The 22,776-nt window shown below is 44.9% G+C and overlaps 1 protein-coding gene across 3 annotated transcripts in view; it reads left to right on the top strand.

Annotated features, from left to right (window-relative positions):
- The window catches only part of LOC119393209 (pleckstrin homology-like domain family B member 1), a 440,721-nt gene that overhangs the window by 97,995 nt on the left and 319,950 nt on the right, over window positions 1-22,776 (top strand). For 2 of the 3 annotated variants that reach the window (XM_037660064.2, XM_049416140.1), the window contains 6 exons: window positions 1,011-1,740; window positions 6,293-6,669; window positions 9,306-9,431; window positions 11,444-11,581; window positions 15,524-15,799; window positions 22,662-22,772. In XM_037660064.2, coding sequence (XP_037515992.1) covers window positions 1,011-1,740; window positions 6,293-6,669; window positions 9,306-9,431; window positions 11,444-11,581; window positions 15,524-15,799; window positions 22,662-22,772 — 1,758 coding nt within the window. The remainder of the gene's footprint in view (window positions 1-1,010; window positions 1,741-6,292; window positions 6,670-9,305; window positions 9,432-11,443; window positions 11,582-15,523; window positions 15,800-22,661; window positions 22,773-22,776) is intronic. The other variant, XM_049416141.1, reaches the window with a different exon arrangement.

The raw sequence follows: 22,776 nt of genomic DNA, 5'->3' as shown, positions 1-22,776 counted from the left end.
TCGCGTTGTCCTTCGCCACCCACATTTTCCGCTCTAGCCTCTGAGCTTTCAGGGCTTTTGTTTGCCTTCTCTTTTCTCCTGTACTGTTTTCTTGGCCTGACATAGCCACCTGGCTGCGCTGGGTCGTCCACCCTTCGTACCCCTGGCCTATTTCCTAAGATCACGTCGAGGAGCAAGGTGGTGGAAGCCAGCGTCGCGTCCGCGACGGGAACGGCAGGGCTGAGTTCTGGAGGCAGCGTTGTGCATGCCCCGGGAGGGTGGCCGTCGACCTCGGGGTCTACCGAGCGAGGCGTCCTGGGCTTGCGGCAGCCTCAGCACGCAGTTCTCGTGGCACCTGCAGCACTACCACAGCTCGGCAAGACGACGGCGACCCACCAGCAATCACTGGAGAGCCACGTCGACAGTTCGACCCGGTGGCACCAAGGGGAGGCCAGGAGGTAGGCCTAACTGGACGAGACGGATGTTCTCGACGAAGGGCCGGAGGATCGGCGACGAGGAAGACTAGCGACGCAGCGGATCGACGACGACGACCCCAAGACGTCGACAGCAGCGGCGACGACTGGGCAGGGCGTCGATCTTCGCATCGAATCGAGGCGACGGGCAACACGAACCGTAAGAACGTTCGATTCGCGTAGCGAGACTGAGGCGCCATAGTGGCCAGACTTTAGAGTGTGTCGAAGTCAAGCATAGCTTGTAGGCTTTGCGATTTGTTAGAGATTGCGCGCTAGAGCGTCATGTTTTCTAACGTTACTTTTTGATGTAAATTTTTTTTTTTGGTGTTAACTTCTTGTTTGCCGTGGTGTGTTATATAAAGTTTGTTTGCAGTGACGCCACGGTCTCCCGCCCCGCTCTCTCTCCCAACTCCATCACACATTGCAAGCGCTCCCGAGATACGTGACATATCTATGATGCTTATATTAATTTACGAGCTGTTTAATTATGACAGCATCGTCTGGACACATCCTGAACATTGTGCTTTGTCCTCCTCACTTGGCTCATTTGTGTTGCAGGCAGTAGCCGAGCGCTTGCGAGACCAGGAGCAGGAGCGCCAGGAGCGCCAGCGCCTCGAGGAGATCCTCTCGCTCTGTGCCGAGTACGAGCGCAAAGTGCACGCCTCGGGAGCCAAGGACAAGAAGCTGCAGAGAAGCCCCCCCTCCTCAGACTCCGGTACCGAGGACGTCACCTCGCCACCGGGCTCTGGAAGTGAGTCTTCTTCAGCTCCCGACGACACCAGCAAAACGTCCGAGTCCTCCAGTGGGAGCGGCGTCTCGGCCGAAGACGACAAGCCGGGGCTACAGCGCAACGACACGGTCATTCGTCGGCCCAGCGGCAAGCAGCTGCCCGAGCGCCCCGATGTCGTCAAGCCAGTCCCGGTTCTGGCCACGAGGCCAGTTCCCGCCCCGCGGTCTCAGAGCAGCTTGTCGGAAGCAATGCCCAAGTCGCCGGAGAGCAAAGCGCCGCCACCACCACCTCCTCCTCCTCCCACGGAAGAAGTGGTAACGGTGGGAGCAGTGGCCATTTCTGGGACGGGCACATCTCCTCCGGTGCCGGCACTGGTCCATCACCAGAACCGTATCAAGACCAATGGCTCGCTAGCTCCCACCGAAGTGGACGGCAAGAGGGTCAACCGCATGCTGGTGGATGGGAATGTCTTGTCGGACGGGATGCTTTCCGTTGCCCCCAAGAAAGTGAATGTCACCTCATCGGAGGATGAACTGTCGAACATCCTTGGTGGAGGAGGTAAGCTATTTCAAACGGTGGAATTGCATAAAATATGAACTACAGGGTTTGGGTGTAATCGAAAGTAGAGAAAGCTCCGAACAAAGAGCTGTGACATCTTTATTTGTTGATATGTTTTTTTAACATTCTGAAATCATGCATGCACTGTAGGCTGCTACTGGGATGGTTATAACTAGGCTTGTGCAAATAGTAAATTTTAGGTCTGAAGCGAATTGGAAGCGAATAGTGATTTGGTCGAAGCGAATGTTGAAGCGAATTCGAATAGTTTATATTACATATAGTAAAGAAAAGTGAGCATATCTGTCAGGACCCAACTAACCAGCGCAATATTTTTAAAGTTGAAAGAAGGCATAGGCATATGTCATTCTTTTTGGTTCAAAGGGAAGTGGAAGCAACTTTGAGTAGTAGCAGGATTTGGCCTTCGGTAGAATGCAAGTGATAGCATGTAAAATATGTTACGTTTTAAAATTTACTATACTCAGAGCATATAAGCCGGTATAACAAGCTTTTAAACTTAAAGAATGATTAATCGATGTGAGGGTAATACAGTAAAACCTCATTAATTCGAACTCGTTATTTCGAAATCCCGCATAATTAAAAGGATTTCTGTGGCCCCGTATTTTTCAATGTAAATTTGAATGGATAATTTGAAGCGGCGGTCAGTACCAGCCCGGTTAATTCGAAAACTTTAGGTGCCATGTGCCAATTCCCGATCCCGATTTAGGCGCAAATCTGCAGAAACGATGGCCCTTAGGAGCCACAAGGCAATGCAATGTAGCGATACTAATGAGTGACAAGTTGAGCACCCGAGCCTCGCTGCTGCCAGCGCAAGAAAACAAAACAAGAAGCGGTCTCATGGTCAGCTGAAATGTGCGCCTGCGGAGAAGATCTGCTTCACTGCAACACAGCGGTGACACGCGGGCAGCATGACGAATGCTTCTCTCAACGTCAGTGCGTCATGATTTACCCATTCTTTCTGGGAAAATAGAGAAATTAATAAAGGGCGGTCTGGCGGAATTCGCGATGTATGCGAACCTCCGATTGGCGGTTGTTCCGGCAATTTGAGCACTTGCACTGCTGGCGGAGTACATGCCTGCAACACCCACTTCGAAAACTCAGTTCGAAAACTTCAGTGATCATCTTTTCCACCTAGAACACATTGCGAATTCCGTCACACTGGTCATTATTAAATTCTTTATTTTACCAGAAAGAATGGGTGAATGGTCGCATCGTGACGCGCTGACGCTGCGAGTAGCAGGTGACATGCTGCCCGCGTGTCACCACTGTGTTGCAGCGAAGCACGTCTCCTTTTCCGCAGGCACGCATTTCAGTTGACCACGAGACCGTTCTTTTTCCTCTTTTTCCTTTTTTTTTTGCGCTGGCAGCAGCGAAGCCCGCCGTTTCTTTGGTTTAGCGGCAAAATTGGGACCAGGTATTGCTGGAAAACATAACCCTTATAGCTGCAAACTAGCAGGCACAGCAAACGACCACCTCTGATTACTTCCAGTAATTCAAAGTTCCTTGCATCGCGCTTTTTGTATGTTTGGTTAATTCGAAAACCCGCCTAATTAGTTTTTTCACAGTGCCAGTCACTTTGAATTAACGAGGTTTTACTGCATGTTCATTTAACCTTGAAGTGGGGTTTCGCGGCAGTGCGAATTTTTCCTGGAAAGGTGTATTCACCGTATAGCATACCTCCACTATAGTGAAACCACCTTTACAGGGGGTTACATGCGGTTTATATTCTATTCGTTCATTCGAATATTCGTTCATTCGAATTCGTGTCTATTCGTTCATTTCGAATACTTCGAAATTTCCTGAAATTTAACTTCGTTTCGAAGCGAATTCAAATACTGTAATATTCGTTCGAATATTCGAAGTGCTCGAATATTCGCACAAGCCTAGTTATAACCAGTATCAGTGAGCCTGTGGTGACAGAAAAGAATATTTTTGTTGTTTGCTACATCTGAAAAAAAGAAGGGTAGTAGTTCCTGTACCTTAATGGTAATAGATCAGCTTTTTACTCACGTAACTTAAACCGGTTTGTTGAATTCACTGTGAAAACTCAGCTGGATATTGTTGTTCTGTTGGAAGTAACTTCAGTTTTATGTTGATTAAAGGCTTTTAGTTGCTGTCAACATTGTTACTGCTTTTGTAACAGCACACTGGTTGATTGAAATTTAGCCTGTTTTTTTATACAATGCGTTTCAAGAAAGTGTCATTGCTCTGTGCTCTCTGCTTGCACTCTTTCGGGAGTGCTGCCCTATTTATTCGAATATAGGTTGACCCTTCTTTTTTTGGAAATGTCACCCATAATTGGCTATCCACCTGTATTCGTGATAAAACGTTTGGGGTCAAAGGTCACAAAAGACCAAGCTAATGGAGTTCCACTATCGTGCCAGCCATTCTTCAAGCAGCACAGGCTACACTGTTACATTACATATGTATATATTTTTAGTTAACTGACACACCACAAAAATAAGAAGGAAAAATTTAGAACTAATAAAAATGCTTCGAGGTCACCGTGAATGCTGCCAACTACAATTTTAACTTGGGCACCGTATTTGCACACGCCAGCACACTCATCCAAAATCTTTTGTTAATGGACAAAACCGTGGAATTGGGAACAGCGTCATCCACAGAAACATGATCAATGTATGTGCTTCCATTGTCACCAACAGTTGAAAGTGTTAAAGAACAAAACATACGCTGTGCACTTGCACGGCGACTCGCAAACAGCAGAAACACAAAGACAACATCATCATACTGCGGGAAGCATGGAAGCATCTCCAATGATGACGAGACCATGCTAACGCAAAGGCTCCGGATGAGAGACACGGATCTCAACAGCCGTCATATGTACCATCTTCGAATAGAAAATGAAGATCTCAGAGGCCATGCTTTTGCTCGTGGGAATGTGACATGTAGGTGGTCTTGTGCATGCTTACTGTAAATAAGGTTTGTTTATTGTAACTAATCATTGTGTTCCAATTTTTCTCTTTCTCAAGATATATAAGTTGACTTGCATTCGAATAGTTTTATTTTTATTGCTTGTTGTGGGGCACAGTATAAAGTGGTTGATCTATGTTCGTGTTCGACCTATTTTCGAGTAAATACAGTAAGTGGTCTCTCTCTCACACACAGACACGCACACACACACACACTCTCACACTCTCTCTCTCTGTCACAAACGAGTGCCTAATTGGGCACCTGTCACCGATTTAAAACGACGACAAAAATGCCGCACGCGCGCCGGTGCTCCTCCTCACCCCTATAAAACAGCCGCAGACAACCAGTAGTCTCGGATCAAATGCCCGGCAAAGTCTGGAACCATCACAAAAGAAAGCATGATGTGACACCGAGTTAAGCCACCGTGAGTGGAACCGATGAGAAGAATCTCGTCCTTTCCCTAGCTTTGGCTGTGCTGCACGCTGAAGAACACACCCGATGCTTCTGGAACCCGGGAGTGAGGAGATACGTATAAGCGTGCACCGACGACGGAAGGGAGTATCGGTCCAGAGATGATGAAGTTATGTTGAGTGTGGTTCCGTTGGCCAAAGAAGACATGTTTTTATGATGTAGTGCGGTCAGTCGATTGTCGATCTGGAAGAATCGGGTGATGACGCCGTGTGAGCAGTGAAAAGTTGTGTAAGTGTTTCCTGGAAGAGAACCATTCGGGACCGACGACGGAAGGGAACAACAAAGATCGGTGCTGTAGTTTGCGTGAGTGTTTCCTGGAAGAGAAGCATTCAAGTTACGTCCAAGAATTGTGGACCGGATACGTTGGTGCATATTCAGGACTTTAACTGTTCTTGAATAGCGTGTAATGCATGAGATTGCATTTGTAGCGCGTGATCTGTTTGTTTTGTTCCTGTTGTTTAAACACCATCTAAGTTATATTGTGAGTTGTATTTTATACCAGCCGAGTGTACATGTTTGTGTTTTACTTGTACTGCCTATTTCGAATATATTTCGTTTGTGTTATCAACTCTTGGCTCTTCTCGGTCTTTGGACCACAACCGGCGTTCTCTGGCGCACCAAAAGGACCTACTATATATTGTCCGCGGTTTTGGGGTCTGATACGTCAGCCTTTGGAATCTGCCCGGCGATTGCCTCCCCATTAACGGGTCAAGTCACACACACGCACACACACGCACACATTCGGCTAAAGGTTATGACACGCTATGAAAATGTATCTAGTAGATATAATTAGTGCGAACTGGCGTTAACATGACAAACTCGGGTGAAAGTATAGATCGGCCGAACTGGCTTCTTGTGAAGCATCCGCTTGGTTCCTGCTCATTTCCTCTAAACTAACTTGGTTTGGCATGGTCTCAACCGGGAATATTCCGAGACCATCTTGGTGGCAAAATGAACATGCTAATATAATCTGCAAGTTCGTTCATTCACTTTGTTTTTGAGAATGTAAAAGGTAAATGATGTCAGTTATTATTATTATTATGATATGGCAGGAGCCTTCCATGTGCTGATGTGTCATTGTTATGCGCCATTTATTGTCACTTTCAAATGCTTGTGTCTTGATATGCTTCAGGGCCAAGGGTTCTGTCCAACCACGCAGGCTCCGGCTTGTCAAGCCCGCGATCCGACGGCATCACCTTGGCTAGCGAGAAGACGCCAGTGCCTGTGCTGGCCTATCCACAGAGTCCACGCACCCGAATTCGCACCGTGGCGACGCTGGAACGTTCACCCGAAGTCTTTGAGAATCCCCTTGCCTGGAAAGAGCTGGCTTCAGCTCATGGCGGGAAGGCCCTGACGCCTCCCGCTACCATAGGACCTCCGATCCTGGATGACATACCTGTGCTCAAGGACCTGCCACAGCAGCACTCACTTCCAAGGAAGCTGCCTGAGCGGGGGGGTTCCCTCAACATCCGCAAGGCTGTGGAGGAGTCCAGAGTTCCACTTCGGAGGGTGTGTTCACTTAGCAAGGCAGCCATAGGTGATAGATTGCGATATTCATGCAAAGGGCTCAGCTTGTGTCACTCAGGGATGTAGACACGTTTAAGTAGTGGACATAATAAAATACCTTTTATGGGGTATGCAAATATTCAAAATTTCGGATGTGACTGAAGTAGTTTTTTTTCTAGAAAAACTTGCTGTTGGGCTAATTGGTAACTTCTCTTATTGAAGTAGTAATAGTAACTGTGCTGTGATTACTTCACAGCAAATAGCTTTTGCTGATTGATTTATATTCTGTTTAAGAATTAAATGCTTGAAATTGTTGAATGTTTCTTTGAGTACTGTAGCAGACGAGAACAGTCCTTGCTGTCTAGTTTACAGTGAGAAATGCTGATGCAAATGGAGACCCCTTTGAATGATTCTAGGACAGGAGAAACGAAGTTCAGTAAAACCTCGTTAATTCAAAGTCACTGGGACTGTGGAAAACTTTCGAATTAAGCGGGTTTTCGAATTAACGAAACATACAAAAAAGTCACAGTTTCGCCGCAAGGGCGAAGCAATGAATGCGATAGCAAGGAACTAATGCTATACGAAGTGAGGCTCACCAATGGATACTCTCAGTGTGAACAGCGCTTCTGTTGCAAAGGCGGCCGAAGCAGCGAAGGAAACTAGCGTGCTTCAAGTGTCGAGCTGTGACACTTGATAGTTCGCGCTCATCTTCTGTTTGTTCGTTTAGCGGCGTCCCTGAGCTCGAGTGACATTCGTACGCGCCGTAACATGAGCGCGGACATCACGGTGAAAGCGTGAAACATTCCTCTACCACTCGCCACGAGAAAACCGCGCGAGCAGACAGCGGAAGGGCAAGCTTCTCCCATGCGCAAATATAAGAAGAAGCGAGCGAGCTCGCCGACGACTTTTAAATGCGCCCGTCGGGCTCCTAGCGCCACCTCGCTGGTAATGAAGAAACGCTTATTATCGCCTGCTGTCTCTGAGTCCGTCCAGCGCTAAAGGGTGTATATATAATGCTCGCCGTTAGCTACGTGGAGGATCTGCGTTTCGTGGCGTAGTGGATAGCGCCGCTCGCTGCGGTGCAAGAGGTCCCTGGTTCGATTCCGCGCTTCGGAAGCATTTTTCTGAATTATTTTTCTTTGGGGCCTTTATATATATATACATACTTATACATATACGGTGCATGACGGCGGCGACGGCGACGGCAAAATCCAGCCGAGACTGTCCATATAATTGCTATCGCAATAAAAGCGGGATGCAAGGAACTTTGAATTACTGAAAGTAATCAGAGGTGGTCGTTTGGTCTTCTAGTTTGTGGCTGCAAGGGTTGTTTTCCAGCAATACCTGGTCCCATTTTTGCCGCGAACTCGGGAAAACGGCAGGCCTCGCTGCTATTAGCGCAAAAAAAAAAAAAAAAGGGTCTCGTGGTCAGCTGAAATGCGTGCCTGCGGAAAAGAAGGCGTGCTTCACTGCAGCACAGTGGCGACACGCGGGCAGCATGTCACCTGCTCCTCGCAGCCTCAGCGCGTCATGATGTGACCATTCGCCCATTCTTTCTGGTAAAATAAAGAATATGATAATGGCCAGTGTGACGGAATCCGCAATGTGTTCTGGCAGGAAAACATGATCATTGAAGTTTTCACTGAGTTTTCGAAGTAGGCGTTACAGGCAAGAACTCCGCCATCAGTGCAAGTGCGGAAATTGCCGAAGCAACCGCCATTCGGAGGTTCGCATACATCATGAATTCCGTCAGACCATCCTTTATTATCTTTTCTTTTCCCAAAAAGAATTGGTAAATTGGTGCGAGAAGCATGCTACATGCTGCCCGCGTGTCACCGCTGTGTTGCAGTGAAGCACGTCTTATTTTCCGCAGGCGAAGGTTTTTAACTGACCACGAGACCGTGTTTTCTTTTTTTTTTTTTTGTGCTAGCAGCAGCGAGGCTGGGTTGCTTCAAACTGTCACTCATTAATATCGCTGCACTGCATTGCCCTGTGGCTCCTAAGGGCCGTCGCTTCCGCGGATTTGCGGCGAAATCGGGATCGGGAATTGGCACATGCCGCCCAAAGTTTTCGAATTAACCGGGCTGGCTCTGACCGCCGCTTCAAATTATCCACTCAGATTTACATTGCAAAATACGGAACCACAGAAACCCTTCAAATTATGCGTGATTTCGAAATAACCGAGTTCGAATTAACGAGGTTTTACCGTTGTTGTGCACAGTTATTTATTATGTAGATGGATTCAGTTAATTATCGCCACCAAATATGGTAGGAGTGGCTTTGATCCACATTTGAACAGCTAGACGAAAAATTGGAGTGGCTTTAAAACTTTATTTACTTACTGTTGTAGCTTTCCCGACTACAGATAATTAGAATCCTCATTTTGTTTCCGCTGGGCATGTTCATGATATCTTTTGATTGTGAGAGGGTTGTCCTTCCTACAAGTTTATTTGCTGGTGTGCATGCTATTTAAGTGACTGAAATGAGTAGGAAGTACCGTGGATGTATTGGAGCGAAATTTAAGTTGCCATGTATATTTCCCTTAAGAAAATAAAGTTTAGCAGGCGTGTGTTTTGTTGGGAATAGTAAAGTTTACGTTCTTGATGAACTTGGTCTGCCTTTGTTTTCATATTTTGCAGGTAAGGTCAAGCTCTGACGACATTGGTCTGTTGAAGAGGCAGCGTGAGGACTCGTTCCAGCAAATAGCAAAGCTCAAGAAAGATTTGTTTGCTCTAGAAGCACGGTCTAATGAAGGGATGAGAGAGGTAAATACTTTCGTTTTCTCATGTTCATATCAATATCATTGCATCACCTATTTCAATGGGACCACTAAAGTCCAGTCATTGCTACAAAGTATCTTTTCAACACTGCATCGCTTGAGCATTTGAGTGTCACTGAAGGGACCAGGAAAATATGATCCATACTGAGAGATGAACAGAGGTGCAGCATTCAAGTGGGAAACCAATCATATTAGATTCAGTTGGTCCATTTAAGCAGCACTTCCGTTTAAGAAATTTCCATTTACTGAGTGTCTACTGCACCTACACGTTAAAGTCTTCTGAGTTTGACATAGAGCATTATATATGTAACAATAAATGGACTAAGATGCAAGATGGCCCCAAACTCAAGTACAAGTGACATTTTGTACCCCATAAAGACCTCACTGGATATTTAGAAGAGAGGTAGCAAAGGAGTGGTGCTTTGGCTTCCCTTTAAGTTCCTCCGTGATACCAGGTTGGAGTGGGAATGGGTCAGCATAATTTAGGTAATGTGCACCGTGTTGGCACTACATGCAGAGATTTTCAGACTGCACTGCATTTGATATGTTTTGCTTGGCCAGAGCAATTGCTAGCAACATTTACAAGGCTTAGATCCACCTGAAGCAAACACATCTCCTCCTTCGAAATGATGAACCATTTTCTGCTCTTCTGCATTCTTTGTAGTGCAAGTATTATTTGCAAGCTATTTTCCTCATTCTTCATTTGATGCTTGTTGATGTGCTGCATTCACTCAAGTTCCTGCAGTACCATATGGCACCCTATGGTCCTCACAGTGGGGCTGCGGCAGCGTCTGAATAATCAAGCAAATGAAACAAAGAGTGGTCTGAAATATCGGCAGGCTCTTGTAATTCAAAGCAGTGCAATTGTAATAATATTTTTTCCTTTTAGATGCTGTAATACTAGATGCAATTCACCATTTGTTTAATGGCTTCACTTAATTCAAAAGTTTCATTTGTGGACTTCATGCTGTCTTTGTGACTTACAGCTAGTATTCTTATAAAAGAAAACACTATAGCCTGACCTCGAAAAAAAAAAGAATGTGCTCCTAACATTTACTACATTTTGCTGTTATTATGAGTGCAACAATTCCCATCAAAGCTTAATCTGTTACTAAGTATATTTTTTTTCTTTATTGTCTTTTCCTCATATGTACTTCACGTCATCTGATGCACGAACTGAGCAAGCTGCAACATGTACAGCTTCAACAGCATTTGAGTGAATGCATGTCGGTGATACTTAAACATCAGATTGAAAAATGTGCTAAGCACATTTTTATACTTAGAGTCTAAATCGAAGTATATTTTGAGTGTGGCATGCTGTGAAACGTGAACATATCTACCAGAGAATAGTTATTTGTAGTTGGCAACCTTCGCTAGGGTCAAACGAAGTCAAAAGTGTACTCCTCCATTATGCCTAGATAAATACTACAAACCTTAAGAGAGCACAGGTTCTATAATCTTCTCTCTCACTTTTCATCACCCATGTGTACAAATGTTGGACAAATACGAGAAAGGATCGCTTGTGCACTTAGGCATGTTATTTATCAAGTTTTGCTGCATCTTGCTTGCGGGGGTGCAAGAAGAAGGCATTGCTTCAAGAAATATGCGGGAGTGTTTTGAAAGTTTACTTGCAGTTCTCTTTGAGACTGCCGTCAAGAGCTTGAAAGTGATGAAAATGTTAAACAATAATCCCACAATGGGTGAGCACCTACTGCAAAGTACCAATGAGGGGTACCTCTAGAACAATTACAGCACCTGGAACAATGCAGATAGTTGAATAATGCTGTTCACAGCTGACTGCGAGGGGTTGCATTGTGTTGCGCAGCAGTTCAATTGCAGTTGGAGCAATCACAAAGTGTCTGGAAGCATGTCTTTTTTAATTTGGGGAATTCAGAATTCCCTGTGTTAAAATTTTTTGTTGTTCCCACTGTTGCCTAGAAATCACGTGTTTGTTTTTCTTGTGTGCCTGTTCAAGTTCTTGCACATTGCACTTTATAGTTGGAGCTGGAACATGCACTGCTAACGGGTGAGCTGACCGATGCACAAGCTTGTCAGAAGTCAGACTTTGCAATCCTAGAAGAGATCCAGGAGGAAGAGAGACGACTCAGTCAGCAGGCAGACCTGGATCGTGAACAGGTAAGCTTCAGATTTCTCTCCCGAAAACATAGCAGCTATTTTGGCTCATTGCTTGCGGAAGCTGGAAAACAGCTTGCTCGAATATACCTTTACATATCCATTGAAGTTCTTGCAGGTGACCCCTCTTCATGCATCCGCGTGTCGTGTGCCATAAACGAAGAGGTGTGGCATATGGTTTACCTTCTCACTGAACATGTCATGAAATTTTTTTTGGTAGTAAACATGCACATTGCTCACATATTGAAATGCATCGACTTAGGGCTAAGGTACATACTTTCATTTCCACCATCTTCAGATCATCTCCCATCAGTGTAACATTGGCTCATACACTTACATCAGAGCCACCATTACCTTTAGCAGCCAGATTCGTAGCGACATGAGCAATTGCGCATACCAATGGTTATGCCTGAGATTTCAATGTCGTGTTTCATTCCGTGAACACTGTACACTTCAGCAAAGCTTTATTGACTTACAGCATTTATAACCAGTTGGCCATGTAAAATTACTCTTTTCTGTCAATGTTCAGGGCCTTTAATAGTAATTGTAGTTATGGATTTTGACTGCATGGAAAGAATTGAGCACGTCTTATGTATTGAAGGGGATATGCATACCTGCCAGTTCTCCCAATTCGTCCGGGAGACTCCTGAATTCTGACCAATCCTCCTGATTGTACGGATGGGACCATAAATCGCCCGAGAAGCAGCCATAACCCCATGGCAAAAAGAAAATAACAACAACATAAGACATTCCGAAGAACTTTAAAAAAAGTTTTTTCCACCCATCATTGGAAAGAATCATCCAAGGTGCCATACCCTAGTGAAAATGTGTAACTGGGAATCCAACTGGTTTCAACTGGTTCCAGTTCAAATGGTTTAAGGAACACATTTCCAGTACCTAACTGGTCCCAGTTGCCAAATGGTCCCAGTTGCCTACTGGTTCCAGTTGCCTACTGGTTCCAGTTGCCTACTGGTTCCAGTTGCCTTCTGGTTCCAGTTGCCTACTGGTTCCAGATGCCATCTGGGACCTGTCTCCACCGATGTAATCATACTCCAGTCAGCTCAAGTACACTTGAACTTGTGGATTATTGTGATAACACCTAAGACATTCGAAAGAAGCATTTAAGGTTTTAATATATATTTATTGAAACCAATAAATTACAGTTCAAAATAAGCTTGCGGAAAAAGAAATGTTCATAATGCCGGACTGCGCACAACCTCCCTTTCTCTTCGGCGCTCAGCCTTCACACTATCCTGGATTTTTTCAGACAGCACATTGGTCAAGTTGGTTGCTGCCGCGAGCGCTTCATTTTTTGTTGAGCGGGCCCAATGGGCAAGGGTCGCTGAAAAATAAAGAGTTCATACCTTGTTAAACAGATTAAAAGTATTAGTAATAATAATTCACCACAAGGTATATACACAGCAGACCAACCTCCAACGACGTTGACCTTCTCCGGGGTCAGTGCGGGTTTGGGGTCTTCGCCGAGGTTCCTTTTGCGTGGGTGCACATTCAGTGCAAAGATTTCCTCCGCTCGGCTTTCATGCAGTGCTGTATTTTCTCAACCAATATACTGGTGAAGTTTCGGGCTGCGCAGCTGATGAATCTGTGCCATTCACCCGTGACCAATGAAACAGCGTTGCTGCAAATAAGAGGTAACATGTTTCATGCATGTCTCAGAACAGTCATATCAATTTATAGATACTGCCTTATAGGCATACACAGCAGACCTACCTTCTAACAATTCACACGACAAACAGTGTCTACAGAGATCATGCGCTGCATCTATTCCGAATTTTTAGAAGTCGAGTTTATATATCATCAGCAAAAAATAATAAAAAAACACCATTATTTTCACTCGAATTCATATGCCTACACATGCAACAGGTTCAGAAATATTCATTTAGAGTGCAAATACGGGCCCTTAGCGCTTTCTTTGAACGTCGCGGACAGAGTTACGAGTACACTTCATAGTTATTTAGCATGCCGTTCAAAGCATTTTCTGTGATGCTCCCAAACAAATGGCAGCAAGTTTGCGAGCACTCCGCACAAACCCATAAACAAACTTAGCTAGAGCAGTACAGAAAGCATTTGTTTACAATGCAACGTTCCATCGTCTCAACACTCAAAGCACTCTGCCTGCATTATATCTACATCTTCTCTAGGATACTGAACAACTAGCACTCGAAGCATAAATGGTATAATTACCTTCAAATGGCTGCATCGCTGACAATTGGCAGGCAGCATTCTGCACACAATGGGTCCGTATATCCGTCTTGTCACAGGCGTAAACACTTGTCCGGCGTTTGCCTGAAGTCAAAGTCTTCCACAGATGAAGCTGCCGAACACTAATTCGACAAAGTCTAATTTACGCACGCCATGACTGCACGTTCCTTTGGAAAAACAGCACAACTAAGCAGCGCGACCACGGACCACCGAGCGCTCGGTAGCTAGCCCTCGTCCCATGTGGTGTACGAAACTAGCATCGCTGTTTTTCTAAATTTTATGTCTTTGTTATCCAGTTTCTTTCTTCCATTAAATATTGCCGAATTGGCACGAAATAATTCATTTCAGTTTATTTTATATGTAATCTTTATGCTTGATTACTTTACTGCTTCGTTCAATGTTTGAGCCTATGAGATACGGGACTAATGTGACGGCAGTCGATGTAGAGAGGCTGCGTTTGTGCAACGGTTTGTGGGTGGGTTTGTGTCGGCAGCATGTCGGCAGTCTCAGCTGTGGTAGCTTTCGGCACTGGCACTACTCCATTTTTCGTTCTCGTACGGAAGTAACCGCTGTGCTGCAGACAAGACTATTAAGCATGGCATGCTCCCAGCGAGACGATGGCAATATTAACACCCCCACGTCAATTGGGCCCGCCTCGGTTGCGCGTATTCTCACCGTGATGGACGTAAAAAGATTGACAACAGCTTTTTAATGTTAGTTGAATGTACCGATGCTAAAACAAGCGTACGCTTGTGTGCACTGTGTTGCGCATTTGCGCAACGGAATAATCCACGATAATATGATTTTAAAAAATACATATATATCAGGTGAGGTAAGGCTGTATATATTAATGTAATGGGGTTTAAACAACACGAAGAGGATGACGTCTAAACAAGAAAAGATAATTCATTCGCAAACCATGAGATGCTATTTTCTTATTCTCTCATTGTCCTAGGAATATTACTAGGCCAGTGATGGTACCCTTCTGCGAATAGGACACAAAAAGCTCTTAGATAAAACCCATTTACTCAAGTGCAGCAATGCTGCGTATGCGTTCAATTATCTTTCTTCTTTCACTTTGAAGAACCGTACAACCAGGACAACTGGTCGCACTTCCAGTTAGGGCGCAACTGGGACCACTTGCTTCCAATTTAACTGGTTATGGTTTCCAACTGGGATCAGCTTCTTCCAGTTCAACTGGTCATGGTTCCCGTTGGTGGCCAGTTGAGCTGTAACTGGAACCAGCTGCTAACTGGGACCAGTTGCAACTGGAATTAACTGGGACCAGTTGAGTTGTAACTGGGACCAGCTGCTAACTGGGACCAGTTGCAACTGGAATCAACTGGGACCAGTTGTTTCCCAACTGGAACCATTTGGTCCCAGTTGATGCCAGTTGAAACCAGTTGGATTCCCAGTTACTCATTTTCACCTGGGTATCTTCTCCCACTACAAGCTGCTTTCCTGCATAGAAGACATTTATTTCTTCCAAAAGTGCAGTTTATTGAGATTTAATTTTGCCATTTGCTTCAGCATCCATCACAGCCTTGTGTTACAGTTATGCTCCTTGCGTTGGACAGTGGAGCTTGGTGCTGGAATAAGAGCCTGATGCCGCCTATTTTTTAAAATGTGCCCCACATCAAAGTACTAGAATCTAATGTGACAACACATTCTAATGGAGTGTGTTATTGTGAGTGTCTAATGCAGTTATGACACTGGTTCCAGGAGCAGTTGCAGCTGGAGGTGTCGCGTGGCCGCATCGAGCAGTGGGAGCAGCTCACTCGGGAGCTGCGCGAGGTGCTCGAGGAGGCCGGGTCCCTGTCCCGTCGGCCTGAGCTGGAGGAGCGCTACCGGCGTGAGCTCGAGGGGCTCGATGGTGAAAGGAGGGCCTTCGAGGACCTCGAGTTCCGCCAGCTCGAGCGGCAGGCGCGCCGTGAGGAAGAGCGCGAGGCCCTTGTGGCGCGCGCCGACCGCGTTCGCCAAAACCTGCGTGACCGGCAGGTAAGACTTGCAGTGCACAGGCCAGCTGCATTATGGCATGGCACTGTTATCTAGGGGTGCAGCTGCATGTGGGAAAGGGCAGCGCACCCAGACCTACCGCGGCGGCCTAGTGACTACAGTGCTTGACTGCTGACCCAAAGGTCGCAGTATCAAATCACAGCCGCGGCGGCTGCATTTTGATGGAGGCAAAATGCTAGAGGCTCGTGTGCTTTAGATTTGGGTGCATGTTAGAGGGGCCATGACACCCAATTTCCGATCATAATCCGTGTTATGTGAGTTAATCCTTGTGCGTTCACAAACAAGATGGCGAAATTTTAGCGCTTTTGGTCGAGCACTTAAATTATAATTTAATATTTTTATAATGACGCGAGCGGCCTGAGTGTCTGGCAACATGGGCGCACTTGCAAGGCGTGACGTAACAAGTTGTTTGCTGTGCGAGCGTCTGCATTCCAGCGAACGATCTTGTTTGCTGGTCAGCTGCACGTGCAGTCAAGCCATTTTAGCTTTCTTCAGCTTGAAATTGAAATTGAATGATTTGCAGCTGCTGAAAGTTTGGTAAAAGGCGAAGGCTCTGTTACATGCAGCGTATGACATCACACACCCTATGGCAAAATGCTGGTCGCTGGCGGTGGGTTGAGTTTATCGCCAGTGATTTCTAGGGTTTATACAGTCGAACACGGATATGTATATCGAAGCCGCATATATAGAATTTTCAGCTATATCGAACTCGTAAATTATCCCCTTGAAAATCCTTTGTAAAAGTATACAAAGTCGCACGTCTATATCGAACGGTATTTTTACCCGCCATAGGATATATTGAATGCCGCGCAAGCTGGAAGGTGCGCTTAGACACTCGCTGCGCCCCGCGACCTTCGCGGCACCGCGCCTCAGCCGACACCCGAAACGCTTGAAAAACGTGAGGGCGAAAGGGCTCGGACTGTACTCCTGTTGGGCACGTTCTCCAACTTGTGGAACGGCTTTTTTTCCTTTTTTTCTCTCTATCTCTTTTGCATGCTTTCTCCGTGTTGCCGTCGGCTCGGAGAGCAGGAACAAAGGAGCTGGCGGCCTCCTCCTTTCGCCTTTTCTGTCTTTTTTTTTGGTGCTATTTTGTGAGTTTTGATCAGCCAACCACAGCTCGCGCCTTTCGTACATCGCTGCTTCCCTCGCAGGTAGCCCGGGTAGCCATTGCCGCCATTGCAACTGATTGCGAGCGCTTTGTTGGCGCAGTTCACTTCCATGAGTCGTCGCATACCACCGCATTCCTCTCTTGCGTGCGTGCTCACCTGCGAGCTCAAAAACATCGAGCTGAAGTTTCTGCCGACCAACATGACAGCGAAGCTGCAACCGCTCGACCAAGGCATCATCAAGTCCTTCAAGGTGGGCTACAGGAGGCGACTCCTTGATAGGCTGCTGGTCAACCTCCGCATAGGCACCGAGCTGAAGGTTGACCTGCTTGGTGCCATTCAAATGGTGACAGGCGCCTGGCGAGACATGAAGACGGACACAGTGGCCAACTGCCTCTGGAAGGCAGGCTTCGTGACGGCGGAACTTGTGGAAACTGGTGAAGACGGCGACGACGAGCGCATAGACGACGCGTTTCGCGAGTTGTCGTCCCTCTTCCCGGCTGCCGTTCTACCCAAAGTGTCTGTGGATGATTTCGTGGAAGCGGACTGCAATGTTCAGGCTGTTGCGAGCCTTGCTGACAAGGACATTGTAGCTGCGGTCGTGGGGACCCAGGATGGCCAGGCCGAGAGCTCAAGTGGGGATGAAGATCATCCGGACGAGGCGGCGGCTACACGTGTGTACTCTGCCACTGCAGTGGCGGCAGCGTTCGGTTTGATTCGCCGTTGTTGCGGCGACATGGAGGCAACCGGGCTGTCGCACCTTGACAGCCTCGATAAGATCGAGGCCAGCGTCTTCAACGTCATTTCGAAGACGAAGAAGCAGGCCAAGATAAGCGATTTTTTTTCGCGCAAACAAAACTTCATTGCATCGTGTGTGCGGAATTAGTTGTCATTCTTGAATGCGCCGATTGTAGGTGATCGTCCGCCACTATATTTTTTTCAGATCCTGTATTTCGACTGGAGCCCGTATTTCGGAGCCTGTATTTTTTTATATAAGATTTTTCATATATCGAACTAATTCGCGATCCCCTTCGAGTTCGATATATCCGTGTTCGACTGTATTCTACTGAAATATTCTTGTACAGTACCTTTTAATATATGCATAACTACAACAGATCCTCTACTTTACTTTTTGCTGAAAACCACGAATTGTTGAGTGACTGTGTCATGGCCCCTTCCAAGAATCCCAGGTGGTGTAAATTTCCAAAGCCTTCCACTACGGTTTCTCATAATCATATAGTAGTTTTGGGACGTAAAACCCCAACAATTATTATTATTAGACATGGCTTTGAGTTTGCGACGAATTAACCGTGTAAAATTTTCCTGGCCAGAGAGGTGGGGCTCAAGTAGCTGATCCTCGCATGAAGGTGCTGCAGCCATATTTGGCAGCCTGCTGAACTACCGCATAATGCGACGGCTCTTCACCTGTTTATAATTATGACACTCATTGACAGTTGCTTCCAATGAGTCATAGTCCTTGCAAATGAGTGTGTTGAATGTGTCATCGGTAATACGTTTCAGGATATGGCCAGTCTTGTCCATCTCATTCATGTTGTTGTTGACTTTGCGACAGAGCGCAAACACATTCCGAGTATATACCACGTCAGACTGTGGCAGCATGCATGGGTGGAAAACTTCATTGCTGTCAGCAGTCAACCAAAAAAACTTTTTCCAAACATGTCTGAACACATCTCCATGTACTTACTTCTTGTTTGTGTGCCTCATATTCAACATTTGCTGTGTCTTGGTAAATATAACATTTGGTACTTGGTAGAACATTTGGAACTTGGTAAAATATAACATATAACATAGCTGGTAAAATATAACATTTGTGGCTAACATTAAGACTGTGTCCCACTGCTTCTCATTGCCTTCGCACTTTTTCCATGAAATCATCTTCAGCGGCTCTTGAAGCCATTCAAGATGCCTGGTTCTTGACAAGAGGCTGGGCTGACACAATAAAAGTCAGAGTCTGCTGCGCCGGTGGTGGGCTGTACGCCATTGTGGTGTCTTGGCTGTTGCTCATAGTGGTAGGACTAGTGAGTGCGGAGCTGTGTGTTTCCACCCTGCTCCTCCACCAGAATCTTGAGAGGTGCAGACTGGCACGAAAGCTCTCGATGTACACCCACACGAACTGCACAGGTAGCACCACTTGATGCTTAAAGGGACACTAACAAGAAAAATAAATTTTCTCGTATTAGTAAATTACTAATACGAGAATTGTGTATTGCGAGAATTGCTTTTGCATACTATTAACGTAAAAGCCTTCTCCCAAGGCATGAGGGACGATGCAGCTATTACGACTATGAGTGAATATTTTGCCCATTCCGGTGACTATTTGCCTCCCTCAGGACAGTGTACACAAGAAAGGATTACCCTTAGAACGAGACAGCCTAACACAATCACACTAACCCCAGTGACACCTTTGGAGGCACACAGCTCGATAATTAGACTACGTAACAATGTCGTATCAGGCGCTGATAAATTAAACGCTGCACTCTTGAAGCACGTTGTGGACCTTATATCGGAACCCTTGGCTCATATTATTAATTGCATGTTCATTTCTGGTATTTTCCCCTCTGAACTCAAACTTGTGCGTGTATGTCCTGTGCACAAAGGCGGTGCTTTGAATGACATTTCAAATTATAGGCCAATTTCTGTTTTGCCTGTGCTATCGAAGGTATTTGAGTCTGCCATCAATTGCAGACTAAAGAACTTTCTTTCAAATTATCAAATAATAAACAGTGCTCAATATGGATTCCAGAATGGCAAGTGCACTGAATTAGCCCTATTAAATGTAAAGGAGAAGACACTAAATAATTTCGAAAAAAGGCAATATACGGTTGGTCTGTTCCTTGGGTTGAGGAAGGCTTTCGATAGCATAAAACATGACATTCTAGAACAAAAATTATTTGACTACGGAATACGTGGCGCTTCCCTAAACTTATTATGAATTACTGATTATCTTTTCAAGTGATCTTTTCGTCTACTTTACTTTCTTCAAATTTATATCTTAATTACTACAAATAACATCCCCTATACTTTCTGTGGCATTAGTGTCGGTTAGTTCTCGTTAATATTGTGTCTAACAAAGAAAAACGAACCCTTGAAAGTCATCTGCTTTTCTTCATCTGATAAAAAACAATATGTTAAAGTCGGAAGCTTAACATCAGCAGAAACACAACTTTAAGCAAGGCTTTCCACAAGGACCCTTGTTATTTATACTTCATATTGATGATATATGTAATGTCCCTTACACAGAAAAAATAGTCATGTACGCAGATGACAGGAAATGTCTTTTTTGGTGCTGAATCAATGACCAATCTTCAAGTTACTGTGACAAATTAGTTAAGGCATCTGAAACTGTGGCTCCATGAAAACAAGCTTGAGTTAAATGCAAGTAAAACAAAATATGTTATATTTTGGCCTACTAATAAGCCATGCAATAATCTGAAATTCTCCTTCCAGGCCACCACGTTAGAATGCGTTAAGACGCAGAAATTCCTAGGAGTGTGGTTCGAGGAAACATGTTGTGGAATGCCGATGTATCAAAGCTGGTCTCCGTATTAGGCAAAACTGTAGGCTGCATGTATAAGCTATCAGACCTTGTACCATTATGGCTTAAAAAGGCTATATACCAGTTGTCTTACTGCACACTAGTATGGGCAAAAATGTCTGCTCAGAACCTTAACAGACTGGAGGTATTACAGTAAAAAGTTCTTAGAATATTTGAAAACGTTTATGGGCTTCCCAGCAAACTACGTACTCCTCAGCTCTTTATAAATCACGATATTACTAGAGCAAGTGACGGTTACACATATAAACTAACACTTTATACTCAGAAAAACGAACTTCATCAGCATTCAGTTGACAGCTTCGACCAATACACTCTCCGAAATCAACCCAGACCAGTTCCCTTTTCCCGGACACGTTACAGAGAATGCCTTCTTCAGTACCAGATACCAACAGTACTGAACAAATTTTTAGCTTGTATCAACTTCAAACTGCCTGAATGTAAATCCAAGAAACATGTGCGAAGTATGCTGTTAAACATATAGCAACTACTTAAACACACCACCATCTGTATTTTGTTATCATGTTTTATACACATTTTTTTCTATTGCATAAAAATTTGTTGCCTTTGCGCAAGTGCATGCAAGACTTATGTAATGCATGTACTATATTTGTGTGTTTATATTGTTCACTAAAATGGAAATGAACAAATTACTGTTTATTTTGGCACGTGCATGTAAAGTGATTTAAGTGATATTTTTGTAAAATACCTGCTGCTCTTGAACAGGTCTTTGGGCTCTCTCAAGATGTCTGCGACATCTTTTCACCTAAGGACCTCCAACTTTATGTTGGAAATAAACTTGACTTGACTTGTGTCTTTCATGATAACAAAAACACCATGCTTGCTGCGAGAAGACGCTTAGTAAGTGAGAAAATGCACAAAAGGAAAATGCAGGTGGCGACACCACCTTGAAGTTCTCGCACCAGTCACCATGATGTCATCGATTTTGACGCCGTCTGCTAGGGCCTATGCAGTTTCTAATCGGTAGAAATGAAGTACATCATCTTCTGAGGGAGCAAGATACTAACATACCAAGAGCCAGGAAATTTAATTCAGTCTATGTGGCCAAAATAAGAAAAAACACATTGAAATTTGAGACGTCACCCTTGGAGATTTTAGCAGGAAGTTTCAGAGTGATTTTTTTTACATTGCTTTTGTAATCTATTAATAAGCCTATGGTGTGAAATTAACGACACTAGAGCTTTCAGAGCATAATTAATCAGTCTAAACTAATATATTGTTTCACTTTAGCATTCCTTTAAAAAATGGGGGCAAGAGAAGTAGCAGCAGCCACTCAATGTGTTCCTTGTTGTCTCTAGTCAAACCAGTGTTGGTCTTCTTCGTCATCGTGACAGTAGTGGGAGTGCGAACAAATGTGGAGGACAGATCTTGCATTGATGACTTTGTCCATGGTGTATTCCACCAATGTAGGCCTTAAAAGTAGCTAAACATTCCAAAAACAGTCCCATGCCCTTCTTCTTGGAGCCATACTTTCACAGCCACACTGTCCACCAGTAGAAACGACTTAAGAACCGTTGCTTTCAGGTGCAATGTGAATAATTCCAGAAATATTGTCGAAGACACAATACACAGAGTTGCCACCAGAAATATGCCACTCAACAGGAAAATCGGGAAGCAAAAAAAAGAAATACAGGGGACACAGATTCGATGTCAGTTTCACGAAGGCACTTGGCCCCAAAGTAGGTGAGAACAGGAGGAAAGTTGCTAGCATGCTCTAATCAAAGCTGTGGGCAAGTGCAAGATAGGCTCTGAGGAACAGAATTAGGGACTGCTTTTGTGCACCTGCCCTTGCTTAGTGCATTGTCAGATATGTTCGGTGAGATGTATTAAGAGGATTGTTGCTTCTTGGAAACTTGGTAGTGTTGCTTGCAGCTGTAATATCACCGTGAGGAATTAAATATGGCAGTAGGGAAATGACGTTGATGAATTTAGCAGGGCATTGAAGATTTCATAACCTGTAAGAAGTTATGCAATACGTTATCCAATCAAACCTTGTCCCAACTTGTAGATTTTCAAGCCACGTCAGATGTTACTGACACATCACAGTATGTTAGTAATGCATGTGTTGGTAGCTTTGTGAGAACATGTATTTGTATTGTATCCTAAACTTGTTTGTCTGCTGTTTCTCTTTTTTTTGCCGCAGTTGAGAATTCGGGAGCTCTTGGAGCAGCAGAAGACAGTACAGATGCAAATCGAACAGGAACGGTCCAGTTCTGAGATTGAGAAAAAGCTTGTGCAAACTCAGCTGCAGCAGGTAA

The sequence above is a fragment of the Rhipicephalus sanguineus genome, chromosome 5, assembly GCF_013339695.2.
Source record: "Rhipicephalus sanguineus isolate Rsan-2018 chromosome 5, BIME_Rsan_1.4, whole genome shotgun sequence".
NCBI classification, from domain to species: domain Eukaryota; kingdom Metazoa; phylum Arthropoda; class Arachnida; order Ixodida; family Ixodidae; genus Rhipicephalus; species Rhipicephalus sanguineus.
Note: the sequence above shows the minus strand (reverse complement) of the source record. Positions and strands in the feature narration are given on the sequence as shown.